Source organism: Hyperolius riggenbachi, chromosome 1, assembly GCF_040937935.1.
Source record: "Hyperolius riggenbachi isolate aHypRig1 chromosome 1, aHypRig1.pri, whole genome shotgun sequence".
Classification (NCBI taxonomy): domain Eukaryota; kingdom Metazoa; phylum Chordata; class Amphibia; order Anura; family Hyperoliidae; genus Hyperolius; species Hyperolius riggenbachi.
The window spans coordinates 184,276,495-184,294,530 of NC_090646.1; the positions used below are offsets into that span (position 1 = coordinate 184,276,495).

The 18,036-nt window shown below is 44.2% G+C and overlaps 1 protein-coding gene across 2 annotated transcripts in view; it reads left to right on the forward strand.

Annotated features, from left to right (window-relative positions):
• The first annotated feature begins 6,660 nt into the window (after positions 1-6,660).
• Positions 6,661-18,036, forward strand: part of LOC137546789 (glutamyl-tRNA(Gln) amidotransferase subunit B, mitochondrial-like) — a 185,014-nt gene continuing 173,638 nt past the window's right edge. For both annotated transcript variants that reach the window (XM_068269631.1, XM_068269642.1), the window contains exons 1-2: positions 6,661-6,825; positions 17,072-17,222. In XM_068269631.1, the coding sequence (XP_068125732.1) occupies positions 6,680-6,825; positions 17,072-17,222 (297 nt within the window). In that variant the 5' untranslated portion in view covers positions 6,661-6,679. The remainder of the gene's footprint in view (positions 6,826-17,071; positions 17,223-18,036) is intronic.

The following is an 18,036-nucleotide window of genomic DNA, read 5'->3' on the forward strand; positions in this document are numbered from 1 at the left end:
CGCCTCGACCGGCAGGTAGCCGACTACCTGGCCTTAAGTGTGGATGTAGACACTGTGAGCAACGATGAACCCTTGGACTACTGGGTGCGCAGGCTTGGCCAGAGCTGTCCCAATTTGCCATCCAACTTCTGTCTTGCCCTGCCTCAAGCGTCCAATATCAAGATGGCGCCAAGGAGGTAGCCACGGCCACAGGGCTCCGGCTCTCATCTCTTTTTTTCTGCCTTTCCCCGGGACCAACGGCTAGAAACAGCCTGGGTGATCCCCCTCCAGTTCCGCCACTCCATCGGGAGGATGAAAAGCTCTCCCCGAGCCACAGCTACAGTGCTCGACCACCCATGCTGAGGTCCGGCTCACCACGTGGTCAGCACCAGCTGATCGCCCTCGTGGTCGCCGGCCCCAGCTGCTGCCGGTAGATGCCGCTCATCTCACCACCACCATCAGCTGCCTGCTGCACATGGGCATCGTACAGACCTGGACAGGCGGCCGAAGGCTGAGCTCACCTGACCCCCGGCATCCATGCTGCTCCTCTGCTTCACATGCTGCCGCTGCCGGAGAGACCTAGGGACGCTGTGATGCAGATGCCTAGCAGCCACGCTACGACGAAAGACCAGTCCAGAGGAGGCTTGTGCGCCGCTGGGGTCTGTCCGCAGCTTTAAAGATCATCCCGGCTCCTGCTACCCTGCAGATGGACCACGTGGGCAGCTACACCGCCGCTGCCAGGGGAACCGGAGGACGCCGCATTTAAAGGCACAGAGTCCGCTCCACCACAGTAAGTCAGATGCTGCCACAGCTGCCTGCACGCTCCCCCAGTTAAAATCCTGGTGACTTCTGCCTGGAACTTCGATCTTCCCCGGGGCTCCACCAAGCAGCACTCCACCGAGCTACAGATCCAGCACTGGACTAACCCTAGCCGTAGGTCCAACCCAGCCCTGCATGGAAGTTATGGAAACTGCATCGCAGAAGCCATGCATCGACCTCAGCCACTTTGTGTACCAAGCTCTGCAGCGGAAAATGCCAGCCAGTGAGACAAAAACGAACACCAACCGACCAGGTTGCGCCGCAATCCTAGGGGAACTTTTTATCACTGTCCTTTTCACTTTCTCTCTTTCTCTTTCCTCTCCTCTCTCTGTCTCTCTCCTTGGGTTAGACTGGGGGGCATCTGATTCAAAGTATCGCTGCAAAGCGTTTTGAGTGCCTTGGACGGCAGCGGATTACCCCCCTGGTCCTTTCCCCGGGGTTCCTGTTTTATGTATGCGTCTCTCTATGCCTTATTTCTATGCCTGTGATTCACTGTTCCTACTGTATGTATCTACTGTATATGCCTGTATGTATCTACTGTATATGCTGAATGTATCTACTACTGTATGTACCACCACCGACCCTGTTGTGCCAAAACCAATTCCGGGTACAACTCACATTGTACTTGGCGAAATAAATTCTGATTCTGATAAATTCTGATTCTGATTCTGTCAGAAAGGACCTTCAGCGCAGCTGGAGGCATTGTCACTGAGATGAGAAGTCGCCTGATTCACAAAAGTGTTCAGTACCTCACCTTTATCAAAATGAATGAGGCATGGATCCCGGAGGGCTACTGCCCGCCCGAAGACTAAGTCAGTCCCCGCACACGGCATCTCTGCCTGCAGGCCGCTTAATTTTTCTGGTGCGTGTACATGCCTGCCTAATTTTTCTGACTGCACTGAACAAAACAAAAAGCATGTACATGTCTCAATTCCCCTTCGTGATCGTTACCTTGCCGTGCGGTGAAGGGGCTTGCGTATCCCAATGAAGCAATGACCGCCGGCTATATGAGTGTCTCGGGGGTGGCACACCAAAGATAATAAGGTTGTTGCTTTATTGTGGACAGACCAAATTCAATCATCTGGACAGTCACTGTTGTTCTGTCATTGAGCTGCCTCAGCCTGGCGACCATATGGGCTTGAAAACTGCTATCGTCTGCACTCTCGCCATGGTGCGCACCAGTCCAGCACGGCCATCACAACACAAACAGCTGTTTTCGGTGCGTTACACAGTGAGTTTGGTCTGGCAGTGTGAAGCAGTACTCTAATTACACTGCCCGATTGATATATACACATGCAAGATGTTTTAAAGCACTTTAGGCCTCCAATTTAGCATGTAATGTGATTTCTGCCCTTAAAATTCTGCTTTGCGTCAAATTCAGATTTTTCCCCTGGACTTTTGGCGTGTATCCCACTCTCCCATGCAAAAACTCAGATGTTAGACCCCTTGAAACATCTTTTCCATCACTTTTGTAGCCAGCATAAATGTTTCTAGTTTTCAAAGTTTGTCTCCCCATTGAAGTCTATTGCAGTTCGCAAAAGTTTGCATGTTTGCGAACGTTTGCGGAGGTTCGCGAACCCGAAAATCGGAGGTTCGGCCATTTCTAATGGTTTGGTGTAATGTTTTAGACCTGTTTTTAGACCTGGTCTAACATTCAGAAATTACACAATTCACAAAGGCAAACAAGGAGTAACCACGCCCACTTTTTCTGACAGAGTTTACACCAGCTGATTTCTGTAGGTAAAGTAATTCTGTGAGGTATTTTAGATGTGAGGATGGAACGTTTTGAATGAATTATGCAGGAGATTAATTGTATCCAGAGGAGAGCTCATCAGAGGAGAAGGATGTCAGTCGTAGATACCTGTTTGTGAATTGCATATGATAATTCCCCCTGCTTTACCCACCTAATTACCAAATGGTTTAGACCAGGTCTAAAAACAGATCTAAAACATTTGGTAATAGTAAATTCCTCTTTGATACAACTGACCAAACCATCAGTAGACTAAAAACCACCAGTAGACTAGTCTAAACTGCTTAGTGAATTGAGGCCAATGTAATGAGGTTCAAAGACAGTAAACTGCCAGGACCATGGTCACTGCATCGCAATATCATCCATACAGACCCCCTGATGATCTATTCAAGAAAAGGTAAACATTTATCATGGGAAAGGGGGTATCCAGGGCCCGGTTTAGAGCAAGGCCACCAGGGCCATGGCCTAGGGCACCACAGGAGCAAGGAGTCATCTCGCTACCTATATTGAAGGGTAGCGGCTGGTAACAGTGGCCTTGGACGCAAAAGAATACAAACCCCGCCCTGGGGGTATCAGCCACTAATTGTCATTAATTTCAATCCTTGATTAAAGTTCCTCTTTAAATTACCATTCCTACTGCTGGCAGACAAGAAAAAAAAACATACAGCACCAACTGCCATAATCTATAAACACACCCACTAACAATGTGAGTAAGGGCTCTTTCACATCAGAGCTTGTGTTGGAGAACGCTCAAAGCATACGTTTTGTTGTATGCGTTTTAATGCGTTTTGATATGCGTTGCACTGCAGTGAGTGTGTGTTTTTAATCCGTTTTCAATGCGTTACAGCACGTAGAAAAACGCAGGTAATTTTTTTTCTTTTAGTTTTCAACTTTCTACATTGTTCCTCTGTTGCATTCTGGGACTGATTGCCTGCGTTAACGGATTAAAAACCCGCATAGTGTGCGTTTTACATTGACTAACATTGTAACGCATAAAGCTAGCGTCGGCCGAAAAACTGCGCCTGGGTGCAGTGTAACGCAACGCACAAAAAGGCTGCGTTATATGTGAAAGCTAAAATGAAAGTCTATGGACTTTCATTTCACCTTGGGTAACGCAAACTTTACCCTTTGCGTTGAAACGCAGAAAATCTGCCCTAATGTGAAAGAGCCCTAAAAGGAAGACAGATATGCCAGAGAATACTAGTCAATACATGCATTACAGGGAGTGGAGAATTATTAGGCAAGTTGTATTTTTGAGGAATAATTTTATTATTGAACAACAACCATGTTCTCAATGAACCCAAAAAACTCATTAATATCAAAGCTGAATATTTTTGAAAGTAGTTTTTAGTTTGTTTTTAGTTTTAGCTATTTTAGGGGGATATCTGTGTGTGCAGGTGACTATTAATGTGCATAATTATTAGGCAACTTAACAAAAAACAAATATATACCCATTTCAATTATTTATTTTTACCAGTGAAACCAATATAACATCTCAACATTCACAAATATACATTTCTGACATTCAAAAACAAAACAAAAACAAATCAGTGACCAATATAGCCACTTTTCTTTGCAAGGACACTCAAGCCTGCCATCCATGGATTCTGTCAGTGTTTTGATCTGTTCACCATCAACATTGCGTGCAGCAGCAACCACAGCCTCCCAGACACTGTTCAGAGAGGTGTACTGTTTTCCCTCCTTGTAAATCTCACATTTTATGATGGACCACAGGTTTTCAATGGGGTTCAGATCAGGTGAACAAGGAGGCCATGTCATTAGTTTTTCTTCTTTTATACCCTTTCTTGCCAGCCACGCTGTGGAGTACTTGGACGCGTGTGATGGAGCATTGTCCTGCATGAAAATCATGTTTTTCTTGAAGGATGCAGACTTTTTCCTGTACCACTGCTTGAAGGTGTCTTCCAGAAACTGGCAGTAGGACTGGGAGTTAAACTTGACTCCATCCTCAACCCGAAAAGGCCCCACAAGCTCATCTTTGATGATACCAGCCCAAACCAGTACTCCACCTCCACCTTGCTGGCGTCTGAGTCGGACTGGAGCTCTCTGCCCTTTACTAATCCAGCCACGGGCCCATTAAGACTCACTCTCATTTCATCAGTCCATAAAACCTTAGAAAAATCAGTCCTGAGATATTTTTTGGCCCAGTCTTGACGTTTCAGCTTGTGTGCCTTATTCAGTGGTGGTCGTCTTTCAGCCTTTCTTACCTTGGCCATGTCTGAGTATTGCACACCTTGTGCTTTTTGGCACTCCAGTGATGTTGCAGCTCTGAAATATGGCCAAACTGGTGGCAAGTGGCATCTTGGAAGCTGCACGCTTGACTTTTCTCAGTTCATGGGCAGTTATTTTGCGCCTTGGTTTTTCCACACGCTTCTTGCGACCCTGTTGACTATTTTGAATGAAACGCTTAATTGTTCGATGATCACGCTTCAGAAGCTTTGCAATTTTAAGAGTGTTGCATCCCTCTGCAAGATATCTCACTATGTTTTACTTTTCTGAGCCTGTCAAGTCCTTCTTTTGATCCATTTTGCCAAAGGAAAGGAAGTTGCCTAATAATTATGCACACCTGATATAGGGTGTTGATGTCATTAGACCACACCTCTTCTCATTACAGAGATGCACATCACCTAATATGCTTAATTGGTAGTAGGCTTTCGAGCCTATACAGCTTGGTGTAAGACAACATGCATAAAGAGGATGATGTGGTCAAAATACTCATTTGCCTAATAATTCTGCACTCACTGTATATAAGTTGTGATACAATGCAGGCTTGATTCAGACAAGTGCCTGTCAGCATCCATTCCCATTGTTTACTGCCAGGGATCCACCACCTCCCCCATTGAGATGAATGGGAGTGTTCATCACAATATGTTTACGAGTTTGTGCAAGCGCCATGCTCGATCAAATTTTCCAAGATGCCGCATGCAGCGTTGTGGATCCGTGTCCTCCTAGGTGCTCAAAACATGACTATGAAGTCACAGGAAAAGGTGCCGAATGCTTTTCTGCTTAGTAGCAGGAGAGCATTCAACATATGCAAAATGAGCTGCCGGTGAGCGGGCAAGGGGACACTGATTCTACTAAAAAGGAACAATATCCCTTTAAATGTTGGAACACCGGCAGCTGACTGTGTGAACTGGCCCTAATTCTACTTATTGCACAAGGGAGTCTATGAGGAGGGAGGTCCTAGAAGCAAGTAACTTGTAAAATACATAAGCAATACAATGGGCTCTATTCTCAAAGACTTCCCGCATGCGGTAAAGTACATGCAGGAAGTTTGCGACCAAAATACCGTCAAGTTGACATTCTCAAAATGTTCCGCATGTTTTTTCCGCATGCGGAAAAAGTGCGGTAAAAGTGCGGGATTCATGCGGAAAAATTTCCGCAAGTCGGTATTTTCCGCAATAAAAAATCAATTCTCAAAAATGTTCAGGCACATCATTTCGTCGTTATTTACCGATTTTTTATCACCTACAAATAGTAGGTGATATATTCCGCATCCCATTGACTTTAATGAAGTGTGGAGGCTTATGGGCTCTGTGCTTGCTGTACTTTAACATTTTTTTTTTAAACACTTTTTCATGCGACCTTTTTACCGCATGATTTCCACATGAATAATGGCTGTTTCCGCATCTTTTTTCCCGCATGCGGATAACATGCGGAAAATATTAGTGAATGTGAAAAATTTTTCGGTGTTTAGTCATCTTTGTGAATAGAGCCCAATCTGTTTCATGGTCACCTTTGCACAGACACAGCTTACAGTGTTGGCATACTTCATAAACATACACAAAAAAGTATGAACTGTAGTACCGACTTTTATGATTATAACTGGTGGTAGTAGAATGCCTTGATTTAACTGTACAATTGCGAATCTTCTCTAAACAGAATGCAAAAAAAAAATAGCAGTAGTCATGCTTGGTCAAACTACAAGTAGCTCCGTTAGTAATGTATTGATTGATGTGACGTAGGCTTTCTCCTGCAGCTGCGCAGAACGAGCACTAAAATGCATTCTGGGAAAGGAAGTCCTTCCTTGAAGATGTTCAAGGAGGCAAAAGTGGACTGTAGACTTCTACTCCCATGATTCTCCGCGCGATCTGTCAGTACTAGTGCTTAGACATGGCTGCGCCCTTGCGGCTGAAAAGCTTTAGCGGCTGTGTCTTGCTACAGAGCTCGTACTGCGGTCAATTAGTTAGATACCGGTGCCGTATAAGGAGTGGAGAGAGGACAGCCAGCACCGCCAGCAGGCATGCCCGGGACACGGGGTACATTATTTAGCATCTCTCGGGGTTTAACCGGGGCAGCAAATACAGTGAATTCTTGTTTAAATTAACCAGGGTGAAAAGAAGCCAAAGATTCTTTCCTGCTACAAATGTTGCCAAGCGATGCAGTTATTACCAGCTTGTATATGCGCCTCAGGCATCAGTTCAAGCAGGAAGTACTTGTGGCTGGTCCAATTTGTATACAATTCTTATTAAATTCATGCAAACCTGATTTATTTGCACCTCACTGGTACTAAAGCTATATGCTTTGTTTTATTCATGTAGCTGAAAACTCTTCTTTAGATTTATTTTAAAGAAGTACTGTTAGCCCCCCCCCCCCCCCTCCAGAAAATAATTTAACTTACCTGGGACTTTTACCGATTCTGCCCCGCAGATGTCCTGTACCCGTGCTGTGATAAAACGATCCTTTGGTCCCCAGCTCACTTCCATTTTTTGAGACTTTAATGTCACAAGCCACTGCGCCTGCACAGCACTGGCCGCTTGCTTCCTCGCTCACGTCGGTAAAATTGTACTGCACAGTATGCGTACTGCACCAGCGCAGGGCGCTTTCGGCGACCGAAGCAGGTATGTGTGCGGCCAGGGCTGTGCAGTCGCAGTAGCTTGTGACAAGTCGCAAAAACAGGAACTGAACCCCGGCAGAGGATCGTTTTGTCCCAGCATGGGCACAGGATGTATGTGGGGGACCAGGAGAAGCCCCAGGTAAACTAAACTATTTTATGGGGGGGAGGGGGCTTACAGTACTCCTTTAAATGCAAGGCGTTCACCATGAAATACTGTAAGTACAGTATATGATATTCTCAGTCACGAGATCTGGAAGGGTCTGTTCCTACTGCAAAACACAGAGCACACATATAGGTCCATACACTCATCCAGTTTTAGTCTGTAGATGATTGGACAATTTTACCACTGCCATGTAGTATGAGAGCTTATCTACACAATATGTTTATAGTATTCAAAATCTGTTTGCCCTCATACTACATGGAAGTGGTAACATTGGCCATTTATCTGAAGATAAAAATTGGATGTGTTTATAGAGCCTTATGGTGTGTACACACTTGAAGGATCTTATGCCGGGCATACACGGCTCGTTTTCTGCGCCAGATGCCGGTGCATCCCCGCTCGTCCGCGCGGATCGATTGCCGCTCGTCCCCGCCGGCGCTTCCTTATCACTGCTCGATTCCCTGCCATTGTTCACCGGCGGGAATCGAGCGGGCGCTGGTCGAGCAGCATGATCGGGCCAGCTGAATATTATCAGCTGCCCGGATCAGCTGGTCGATACACGGTACAGAAACGTACCGTGTATCCCCAGCATTAGACCAATTTTACCACCTTCCATGTAGTATGAGAGCCATACTCTACAAAGTCTATTCTATGGAGCTGAACTCCCCATCAGATACAAATCTTTGCAAGATGCTGGACACAAAGATGCTGTACACATAAAAAAGAACAGTATCTGCAAAAGATCTGTTCCTGCAAAATGCATTCATAGTCTATGATATCTGCAGATCTCGTACACTACTTGTTTAACAGACATTCATCTGCATATCTGACAATTATCTGAACATCCATCCTGGTGGATCTGATCTGCAGATGAATGTCTGTTAAACAAGGTGTGTGAGGCTCTGCAGATATCAGACTATAAATGCATTTTGCAGGAACATCGGAACAGACCTTTTGCAGATACTGATCTTTTGAATGTGTACAGCATCTTTCTGTGCAGGATCTTGCAAATATTTTTATCTGATGGGGAGTTCAGCCCAATAGAATAAACTGTGTAGAGTATGCTCTCATACTACATGGAAGGTGGTAAAATTGGTCTGATATCTTTCATTTAAAGAGGAGCTGTTAGGTATAAGGTCTCAGAGAAAATAAACACATATATCAGTAGCTAAAGATTGGCTGTACTTACATTACATATGCGTTTCACTGTCCAAGTTTGGATTTCACAGAATTTGTATATAGTATATGCAGAGATAGATGCTCCTGACAGCTCATGGCAGGCTCCATGTTTTTCTGTCAAATGTGTCCTCATGTCCTGCCTGCTTCCTGATCACAGATAAGCTGGTACTAAATAACACAGTGTGCAGTGAATATTAATGAGCCATGTGGCTAGGAACAATAGCTGACTCCTGCAGTGTACTCTGCCCGAGATTTATCAGTGCTACGCGATTACAAGCTGCTGTAACGTCTCATTAGCAGCCGAGGGGAGAGCCCCAGAATGCTTTGCAGTATGGTATGCGGCTTGCGTCTTCTTAAGAATAACAGACTTGCTGATAAGCACACATCAAAGGTAACTGAGATTTTTATCTTCACTAATTGCTTTTGGGCTTCCTTCTAAACTGTTTAACACAGGAGAATAGAGGTTTAAATTAGCTTCTGCAGCCTGACAGTTACTCTTTAACGTCTCTGCAGTGTGTAATATATCTATATTATAGATCAGTGTTCTCCCCACAAATTTTTTCCAAACAGGTGGCATGAAAAAGTAGCGGGGGGGGGGGGGGGCGAGATAGAGAATTCAGGGTCGGTGCTTCTGGGTGCAACTCTGCTTACAGAATAGGAGGTGGTGAGCCCATGACAACCGGTTGCTCACCAAAACTAGCTGGGTGGAGCACCCGGCTAAAAGAGCCTGGGGAGAACACTGTAGATGCAATTTTATGTAGGGGTTCCTTAGGAAAGGCTGGACCACATAGTTAGTCTGCGTTAGTACGCAGGAAGAGTGCCCAATGAGAGGGGTGCATGATCAAAGTGTATACACTAGGCTTACAATCTAAAGGTATAGTTCCCAGTAATGGGTTGCGTTTTGGGAAGTGAGAAAGGAAGCTATAGACCTGCATTAGTGAATAGTGCTATAATCCCTTGTGGGCTGTGCAGTATTGCAGGGTCTGTTTATCATATAAAACTGCTGAATGTAACAGTAATTTGGTATAAAGCAATTTACGTACAATATTGGTATGTCAATTGTTTAGTGAGTTACTTTGATGAGTTAGGGCTGGTTCACACTGGGGATGATTGTGTTGTGCTTGCCGATTGCTGGCAATCGGATAAACGCTAGTGCGATGTCACCCTATGAGGGTATTCATACTGCGGTGGAGCTATTTGTTTAAAATGGCAATCTTGCTGTATTTAGCATTTTGCAGAGTGATTCGGCTTGAAGTAATGTATAAAAATGCACTGAAAAATCACAATTGTTAAGCGCTTAGCAATTTCATTTTGCAGTGGAAACTAAGCTTAAACTATCAGTTTCACCATAGTGTACCGATGTGAAATAGGGCCTGGGACCCACTGGTGGCGAGGAATTGCAAAGCGCCCACAATCTTCCGAATTTGTGGAAGTGCCGTAAGTCACAGCAAGCGCAGTTTGGCTGCATGTGTGGTGAAACACGACTTCTCAGATTTACTGGGCCTTCCAGCAGGTGATCGGAGCGGCTGGGAGGACAGCAAGGAGCCAGCGGCCTTAAAGGGGCACTATGGCGAAAAATATTAAAATTGAAAATATGTGCAAACGTATACAAATAAGAAGTACATTTTTACATTGTAAAATGAGCCCGAATTTACTTTTCTCCTATGTTGCTGTCACTTACAGTAGGTAGTAGAAATCTGACAGAAGTGACAGGTTTTGGACTAGTCCATCTCTTCATAGGGGATTCTCAGGGATTTATTTATTTTCAAAAGCACTTAGTGAATGGCAGTTGCTCTGTCCAACTGCCAAAAACTGTGTAGTGAGCAGGGAAGCTGGCCAGCATCATTGTTTAAATCCAGACTGATTGCTTTCAAGTATACAATCCATTGTTCAAACTTTCCTGCCAAACCTATGCTTCAGATGGATTCCAAAGATTCATATCTGACGTGTGTATCTGATGTGTGTATGTAGCTTTATGCCTGATACACATACTACGATTTTCCGTGCGATAGATGGATCCGATTGATAAAATCCGTCATGTCCGTTATTCCTCCCGATAGTTTCCGCGCTCGATTTCTCATAGCAGTGAATGGAAAAAGATAAGAAAAACTAATGAAGATAAGAGAATTCAGTGCAGAATCGTGCAGAAAAAGCTATCGGGTCGCAAAATTGCACGGAAAATCTGACAGTGTGTACCCAGCATTAGGCATTTTACTTCCCTCCATTGCGTGATTTTAGTCTCGTGAGACCATTCACTTTGCTTGGATCACACAGATTAAAATGAGTGTTGCATAATTTTCAGTCATGTGAATGAGTGATTATCTCTCTCAATTACACACCTTCACAATTCAGTCGCATAGCAGAAAGTATTAGCAATTAATCTCTCCTACTTTTCTCCATAGACTTGACTGAGGAACAAGAGTAATCCCTCATTAATTGCTCATTTATGAGGTTTTTTTTTCTCATTCTAGGTAAACCTGGGAGATTAATCTCACGAGACTGATATCTTTAGTCATTTAGCAGTGCACTGAGTTTTACCTCAGAGGATTTTCTTGGTTCTATTATAGAAGTCTGTGTAGCTGGTTAGAGAAGTGTTGTTCTTAAAGGAATCTTGAAGTGAGGAAATGCACTTCAAGTTTGATACTTATCTATGAAGAGGTGAGGCTCTGGATAGCATAAAGGCTTCCATTTCCTCTGTCCGGCCCATTGTTTCAGTGGTGTACCATGATGTAGCTATTCAACTCACTGGCTCTTTAGAAGTACTCATGTCCTGGATGAGTTCCAAGGACGAGCCTCTTCCTTCTGGGCATGCACAAATCTGGTCTATTTGTGTCCAATAGGCATACACTTATCCTGGAAACTACTTTGTGACACAAAGAGTTCCAAAGAGCTCTTCGACCCAACGGGTCAAATAGCTACACCAGAGGACTTCACTAGAACGACAGCCCAGACAGGGGAGCAGGAAAGGGTTGCAGGGACAACTGGACAGCACACAAGCGAGAGGGGGTAGGTGTAAGCGCTATCACAAAAAGCGTGTTCATTGGTATTGTTTAGAGATGTGTTATGCTTGATTACTAAATGAGCATGACACCTGTACATGTTCTTGATTCTCTGCTGAGATGCCTGCTTTTCCAAGTCTCAGCTGAGAGTGTGTGTTCAAGCCTGAAAAGTGCTTTTAACTTACTTTGCTAGCCTTAAAGGCTCATACACACGCCAGACTAAAGTTAGCTGAGGCAGCTGATAACCACAGCCTCAGGCGGGTGTTCACAGGCTCGCGACCCGCAAGTGGTCCACCCGGTGGGTCAGCTTACCCCCAGCAACAGCCAATCCTATTGTTCATGCAGCCCCTCCGCCCGCTGCATGAAGTCACGCATGTACTGCTGTCATCCCTCCACCTCCCTTATAGCAACACAGTGCAACGTCAGCTACACGGCTGACACGCGTCTACGCAGCCTGGCCCAGTAATGTCGCCCAAAGGGTTCGGGTCCAAAATCCCTGATGAACAACATCCATCAAAGGTATGTATGCACCTTAAGAGATCTCTGAGATAACATTTCTCTTTTATGCTCCTACAAAATACTTGACTAATTATTAGGGGAGTACATTTCGTGAGTTCACTCTCAGGAGAAACAATAAACAGCAGTGGTGTGTTGCAGAGCAAAGGTTCATACCCACAAACTGTCGCTATGACGCAAAATGACTGATAAACAACGGATCGTTCTGATTTCAGCGGGTCTCTGAGGTTGTAAATAGTTGTTGCATGACGGAGGCCGGAGGTTGATGACGTGTATGTACAGCGTTGTGGCTACTCTGTTGCCTGGTAGGTATAGGTATCCGATCCGTTGGGTGACAGAGCTCTTCAAGACATCGGTTGGTGAGTATGTTATAAGGAAAAAAACACTGCTCTTTCTCAAAAATATTGCGGACAATCTACAGTTTGCTAAAACATCACATACAATACAATACAATAACATTTCTATAGCGCTTTTCTCCCATAGGACTCAAAGCGCTTAGGCTCTCTCAGATTCAGTAATTAGTAGGATGAAGTATTCACACAACAAAAGTTATATTTCTGCAAATGCCAAACTGAACAGGTGGGTTTTCAGTCTGGATTTAAACACGTCCAGGGATGGAGCTGTCCTGATCTGTTGAGGTAAGGAGTTCCAAAACGTAGGGGCAGCATGACAGAAGGCTCTGGGACCAAAAGTTTCCAAGTGGACTCTGGGTATGACTAGATTATTAGAACCTGTTGATCTGAGAATGCGGGGATTGCTACGCAGCTGCAACATATCTTTCATATATCCAGGGCCTAAATTATTCAGGGATTTAAATGTCAGTAGGCCGATCTTGAATAGGACCCTCCATTCTATAGGTAACCAGTGAAGGGAGTGCAGGACTGGCATTATGTGGCAGTGACGGGGTTGGTTGGTTAGCAGTCTGGCAGCAGTATTCTGTATCAGCTGTAGTCGGTACAAGACCTTTTTTGGAAGGCCAGTGTAGAGAGCATTGCAGTAGTCCAGTCGGGATGTGATGAAGGCGTGGACTAAGGTTGGCAGATCTTCTGGGGGTATGAGGTGCTTGATTTTTGCAATGTTCTTCAGGTGAAAATAGGATGATTTCACCACAGCAGAGATTTGAGTTCTGAAGTTTAAATCCCAATCAATTAGAACTCCCAGGCTACGCACATGATCAGAGCTGCGCAGATCCGTGCCTCCTATTCCCAGTGGTGAAGACTGCAAGTTAAGTTGTTTTGTTATCATGCTCTGCCCTCCTATCAGAAGGACTTCAGTTTTGTCTGCATTTAGTTTCAGCCAGTTGTCATTCATCCATTGCTGTAGTTCACGTAAGCAGGCGTTTATAGTTAGAGTTGGGTCTGTCACACCAGGCTTGAAGGAAAGATATAGTTGAGTGTCGTCTGCATAGCAGTGGTATGTCAGGCCATGTTTTTGGATTAGTTTTCCCAGCGGTAACATGTAAATCGTGAAAAGCAGGGGAGAGAGGATTGAGCCCTGGGGCACCCCATACCTAAGTGATACAGGGGTGGACAGGAAGGGCCCCATAGACACTTTGTGGGTTCTGCCACTCAAGAAGGATTGGAACCACTGAAGAACTATGCCATCAATGCCGCAGTATTCCTGTAGCCTGTTTATCAAGATGTCATGGTCAACTGTATCAAAGGCTGCAGAAAGGTCTAGCAGTATGAGGATGGAGCACTCTCCTCTGTCTCTTGCCATGAGCAGGTGGTTGCATATTTGGATGAGGGCCGTTTCAGTGCTGTGGTGTTTCCTGAAGCCAGACTGGAATGGGTCATAACTGTTGTTTTGTAGGATTTTGGCTTCTAGCTGGAGGTAAACAGCTTTTTCAATTAGCTTGCCCAGAAAGGGAAGGTTAGAGACAGGTCTGTAGCTGGTCATTGCATCTGGGTCCAGGGAGGGTTTTTTGAGGAGAGGCCTGATGATTGCTTCCTTCAGTAAAGCAGGAAATATCCCTGATTTTAAGGAACAGTTAACAATTTTTAGGAATACCGGTACGAACAGGTCGGGGCAGTTCAACATGAACTGTGTTGGGCCAGGATCTAGGTCACAGGTAGTTAGGCGGACGTGAAGGAGGATGCTTGATGTGACTTCTTCATCAATTTCTTTGAAGTTTGACCAAGGTGTTACATTGTCTCTGCTAATGGTCTTCGGCGCTATATTAGGCTCAGATGCTGTAAGTTGGATGGCGGACCTTATAGCGGAGACTTTGTCTGTGAAGAAATGGGCAAATTGGTCACAGAGGTCCTTTGAAGACTCGATGTTAAGTTTTTGACATGCCGGGTTGCAGAGTTTTTCCACTGTGCGGAACAGTTGGGCTGGTTTGTTAACTGCATTTGCAATCTCTTGTGATAGAAAGGATGATTTTTTTCCCGTGATTACCTTTTGGTAGCTCTTCAAGTGGAGGATTAAGGCATGTTTGTCTTCTGGGGACTGAGATTTGCGCCACAGTCTCTCAAGTTTTCGGCCTTGTCTTTTCAGCTCTTTTATAGCGTTATCAAACCACTGTGCATGATGGTGTGGAGTAAGATATTTGGTGCGCAGAGGAGCAATGGTCTCAAAGGTGGAGGACACACATTTGTGGCATTTAAACACCAGAGTATCAGGGTCCAAGCTGGAGTCAGTCAATTCATCAAAGCTAAGGTTATCTCGGATATGTTGAGGTGTTAGCCCTTTTAAGCGGCGATATTTTATTTGATTCTTGACCTGGTGTTTGACAGCTGGTATTGAGAGGGAGAAGTGGATAGTGTGATGGTCTGACCAGGCAACAGGATTAATTTCCACATTGGCTATTGACAGCCCAGTATGGAATATAAGGTCCAGAGTGTGGCCTTTCCTGTGAGTAGCAGAGCTGATTGATTGGAGGAAGCCCAGTTCATGTAAGGCACGAGGTAGCTCTATTCCAAGTTTTGAAGAGGAGTCATCCACCCATGTATTGAAATCTCCAAGAACAATCCATCTGGGGTGTTCCAGTGTTAGGTTGCATAGGAGGTCTACAAGTTCCTTAAGGAAGTCTGAGTGTTTTTCTGGTGGGCGGTAGATCAGCAATATGTTAATGTTTTTCTCAGCTGAAAGTTGCACCCCCAAGCATTCAAACGAGTTGGTAGGACCTACAGTAAGTGGTCTGATTTTCAAAGCTGATCTAAAGCAAAGTGCAACCCCTCCTCCCCTGCGTTCTTTCCTGTTGCAGTATATCACGGAATAGTTTGTTGGCACGACAGCCTCCAGGGTGGGGCCAACTGGTTCAGAAAGCCAGGTTTCAGTCAGGCAGGCCAGATCAGAAGACTCTACTAGATCATGTATGATTGCTGTTTTGTTGTTTATCGATCTGACATTACAGAGGACAGCCTTGATGGGGCTACCCTGGGAGCTAGGGTCTGAGATTGATGACTCCAAGACAGAACAGTCTCCAGATGTGTGGCTGTCATGGGCAAACCAAAAGCATACTGGAAGAATGTTTTGTAGAAAGATGAAACCAAAATATAACTATGCTTAAACGAGTTACATCTAGAAAAATAAAAATACTGCATTCTAGCATAAGCATGGTATCCCACCTGTGATACATGGTGGTGGGAGTATTCTTATTTGGTCCTGTTTTGCTGCATCTGGGCCTGGAGAGCTTGCCATCATTTATGGAACAGTGAATTCTGAACAGTACCAGAGATCCTATACGCACAGGTCATTTCACTAAAGAATATTTAATAAAGAATTAAGAAGATGTTCTGGAATGGTCAAAGTCCTGACCGTAATCCAGCAGACAAAAATACGTAAACACATAGTGATTTCCATTCATTACGATGATCATTGAAGCGCAAGTGCTGTGCATTGCGATGACCCTCGCATTTTTCCGACACGTGCAAGTAGGAAAGGGGTCTTAATGTATTGTATGCACATAAGTCATGTAAATGGGATTCATTGGTCCATCTCATTACTTTACCCAGAAGCATATTCCAAATAGTGTATTATTATTACTGTAATTCTGAGCAGTAAGTTATTTGAGCAGTTTAATGTGTATGATTTTACCTTTTCATTATGATATTATTCACTTCTTGCAGAGTAGTTCTAATCTTTATTAATGTGAAACAGAAGTAAATATCAGTTGCTTTGTCCTTCCAGCCATAGTTGTTACAGTGTCACAGGCGTAATGTGATGATATAATTTAGATTAGATTTGGATTAGTGCATTGCAGCCAGATAGGAATAAACATAAAGTGGGAAATATGATGCTGTAGCAAAAGGGAGAATTTAGAGCATATCAATGTTCCCTGGATGCTTATCTGCTGTCAGCTGAAGTACTTTATGACTAAAAGATCAATAAACAATAGTGCAGTTGGATTACTGTCAGATTTTAAAAGACTCCTGAGAGAGTCTCACTGAATAGAAGCATTGGCTGCTCTGTGTGTCCTAGCGAAAATCCTAACAGATAAAGCCATTGATAAACTGCCCATGCTTGTGTATTGCTTATCTTACTTGGGAGAGGTATTTGTTTCTAAATTCCTTGATGATTTTATTCACTGAGAAACCATAATCTCTGCTTTCCCCTAGCACCCTAGTTTTACTGTTTGAGACAAGATCTCTCATTTATGTTTGCCGAACCTAGAGAACGTCAGAGTTTGTTGCTATGTTAATTTTCATTCCTCATAAATATCACTAATGCCTTCTGTATTTCAGTACCTCAAGTTGCACATAATTCCGGGTATTAGACTTTTATTAATTTTCAGGCATGCTTGTTAAATGAAAAAATAAAACACTTTTTACAGAAAAAAAAACGACATCTGAAATGTTTTTATGTTGCAGAACTCTGCCCTGGGAAGGAGTTGTAGGCCTTGAAGTTCATGCACAGATCAATTCTGTCTCCAAGCTTTTTTCAAGCTCTGAAGTTAAGTTTGCTGCTGCGCCAAATTCCACAGTGTCCTTTTTTGATGCTTCTTTGCCCGGAACTCTACCGGTAGGTTCTACCTTGTGGCATGTGTTGTTTGCTTTGGGGATGGACTTTCAGCAGTTTGCAGATCCCAAATACTATTTTTGTTATCCCATAACACTATTTTTGTTTTCCACATATGATGTTTTTGAGGGAAAATTTGTAAATGTGTGCAGAAACATCTCGACATTCTTTCTAGTGTTCACAATTTAAAAAGAATGGTGGCTGCTTATTTACTGTATGTTGGTTGGTTTGAACTAGCAAATGTGTGCCTAAGAGTCACTGCACAGGCTGCTAACTCCTTCAAGAAAGGGCAGCAGGTGATAAAAATCTTAATAAACATAGAAATTTAAACTGCAAAACTTTTTTTGAGGAATGAATTCCAATACTATCTGTCAGTTCCTATTTCTCTCTGGACCTTCCTTTTCTTTTGTCCACTGTCTGTTTGCACTTCACAATTCCTCCCATGGCCAGTCGATCTGCGCAAGGCAGATTTATATCGTGCTCTAGTGTTTGGGCTGAGCGGGCTTCTTTTATAACATTATTAGTTAAAAATGGACCAAGGAGCTACATTTAAGGCTGGGTGGTACCCGATTCAGGGCAGAGACGCACCGCAGAGCGCTTTTTGCCAGGAAGTTATATTGGACATGAACTCCTAGATCACTAGGGAAGCCATATGGGGAGGGAGGAGGGAAGCACTAGACTCCAGGGAACTGTATAGGGGAGGGAAGCACTAGACACCAGGGAACTGTGTAAGGGAGGGAAGTGACCACTAGACACCAGGGAACTGTCTAGGGGAGGGAGGGGGCCACTAGGTACTGGGGAACTGTATAGGGGAGGC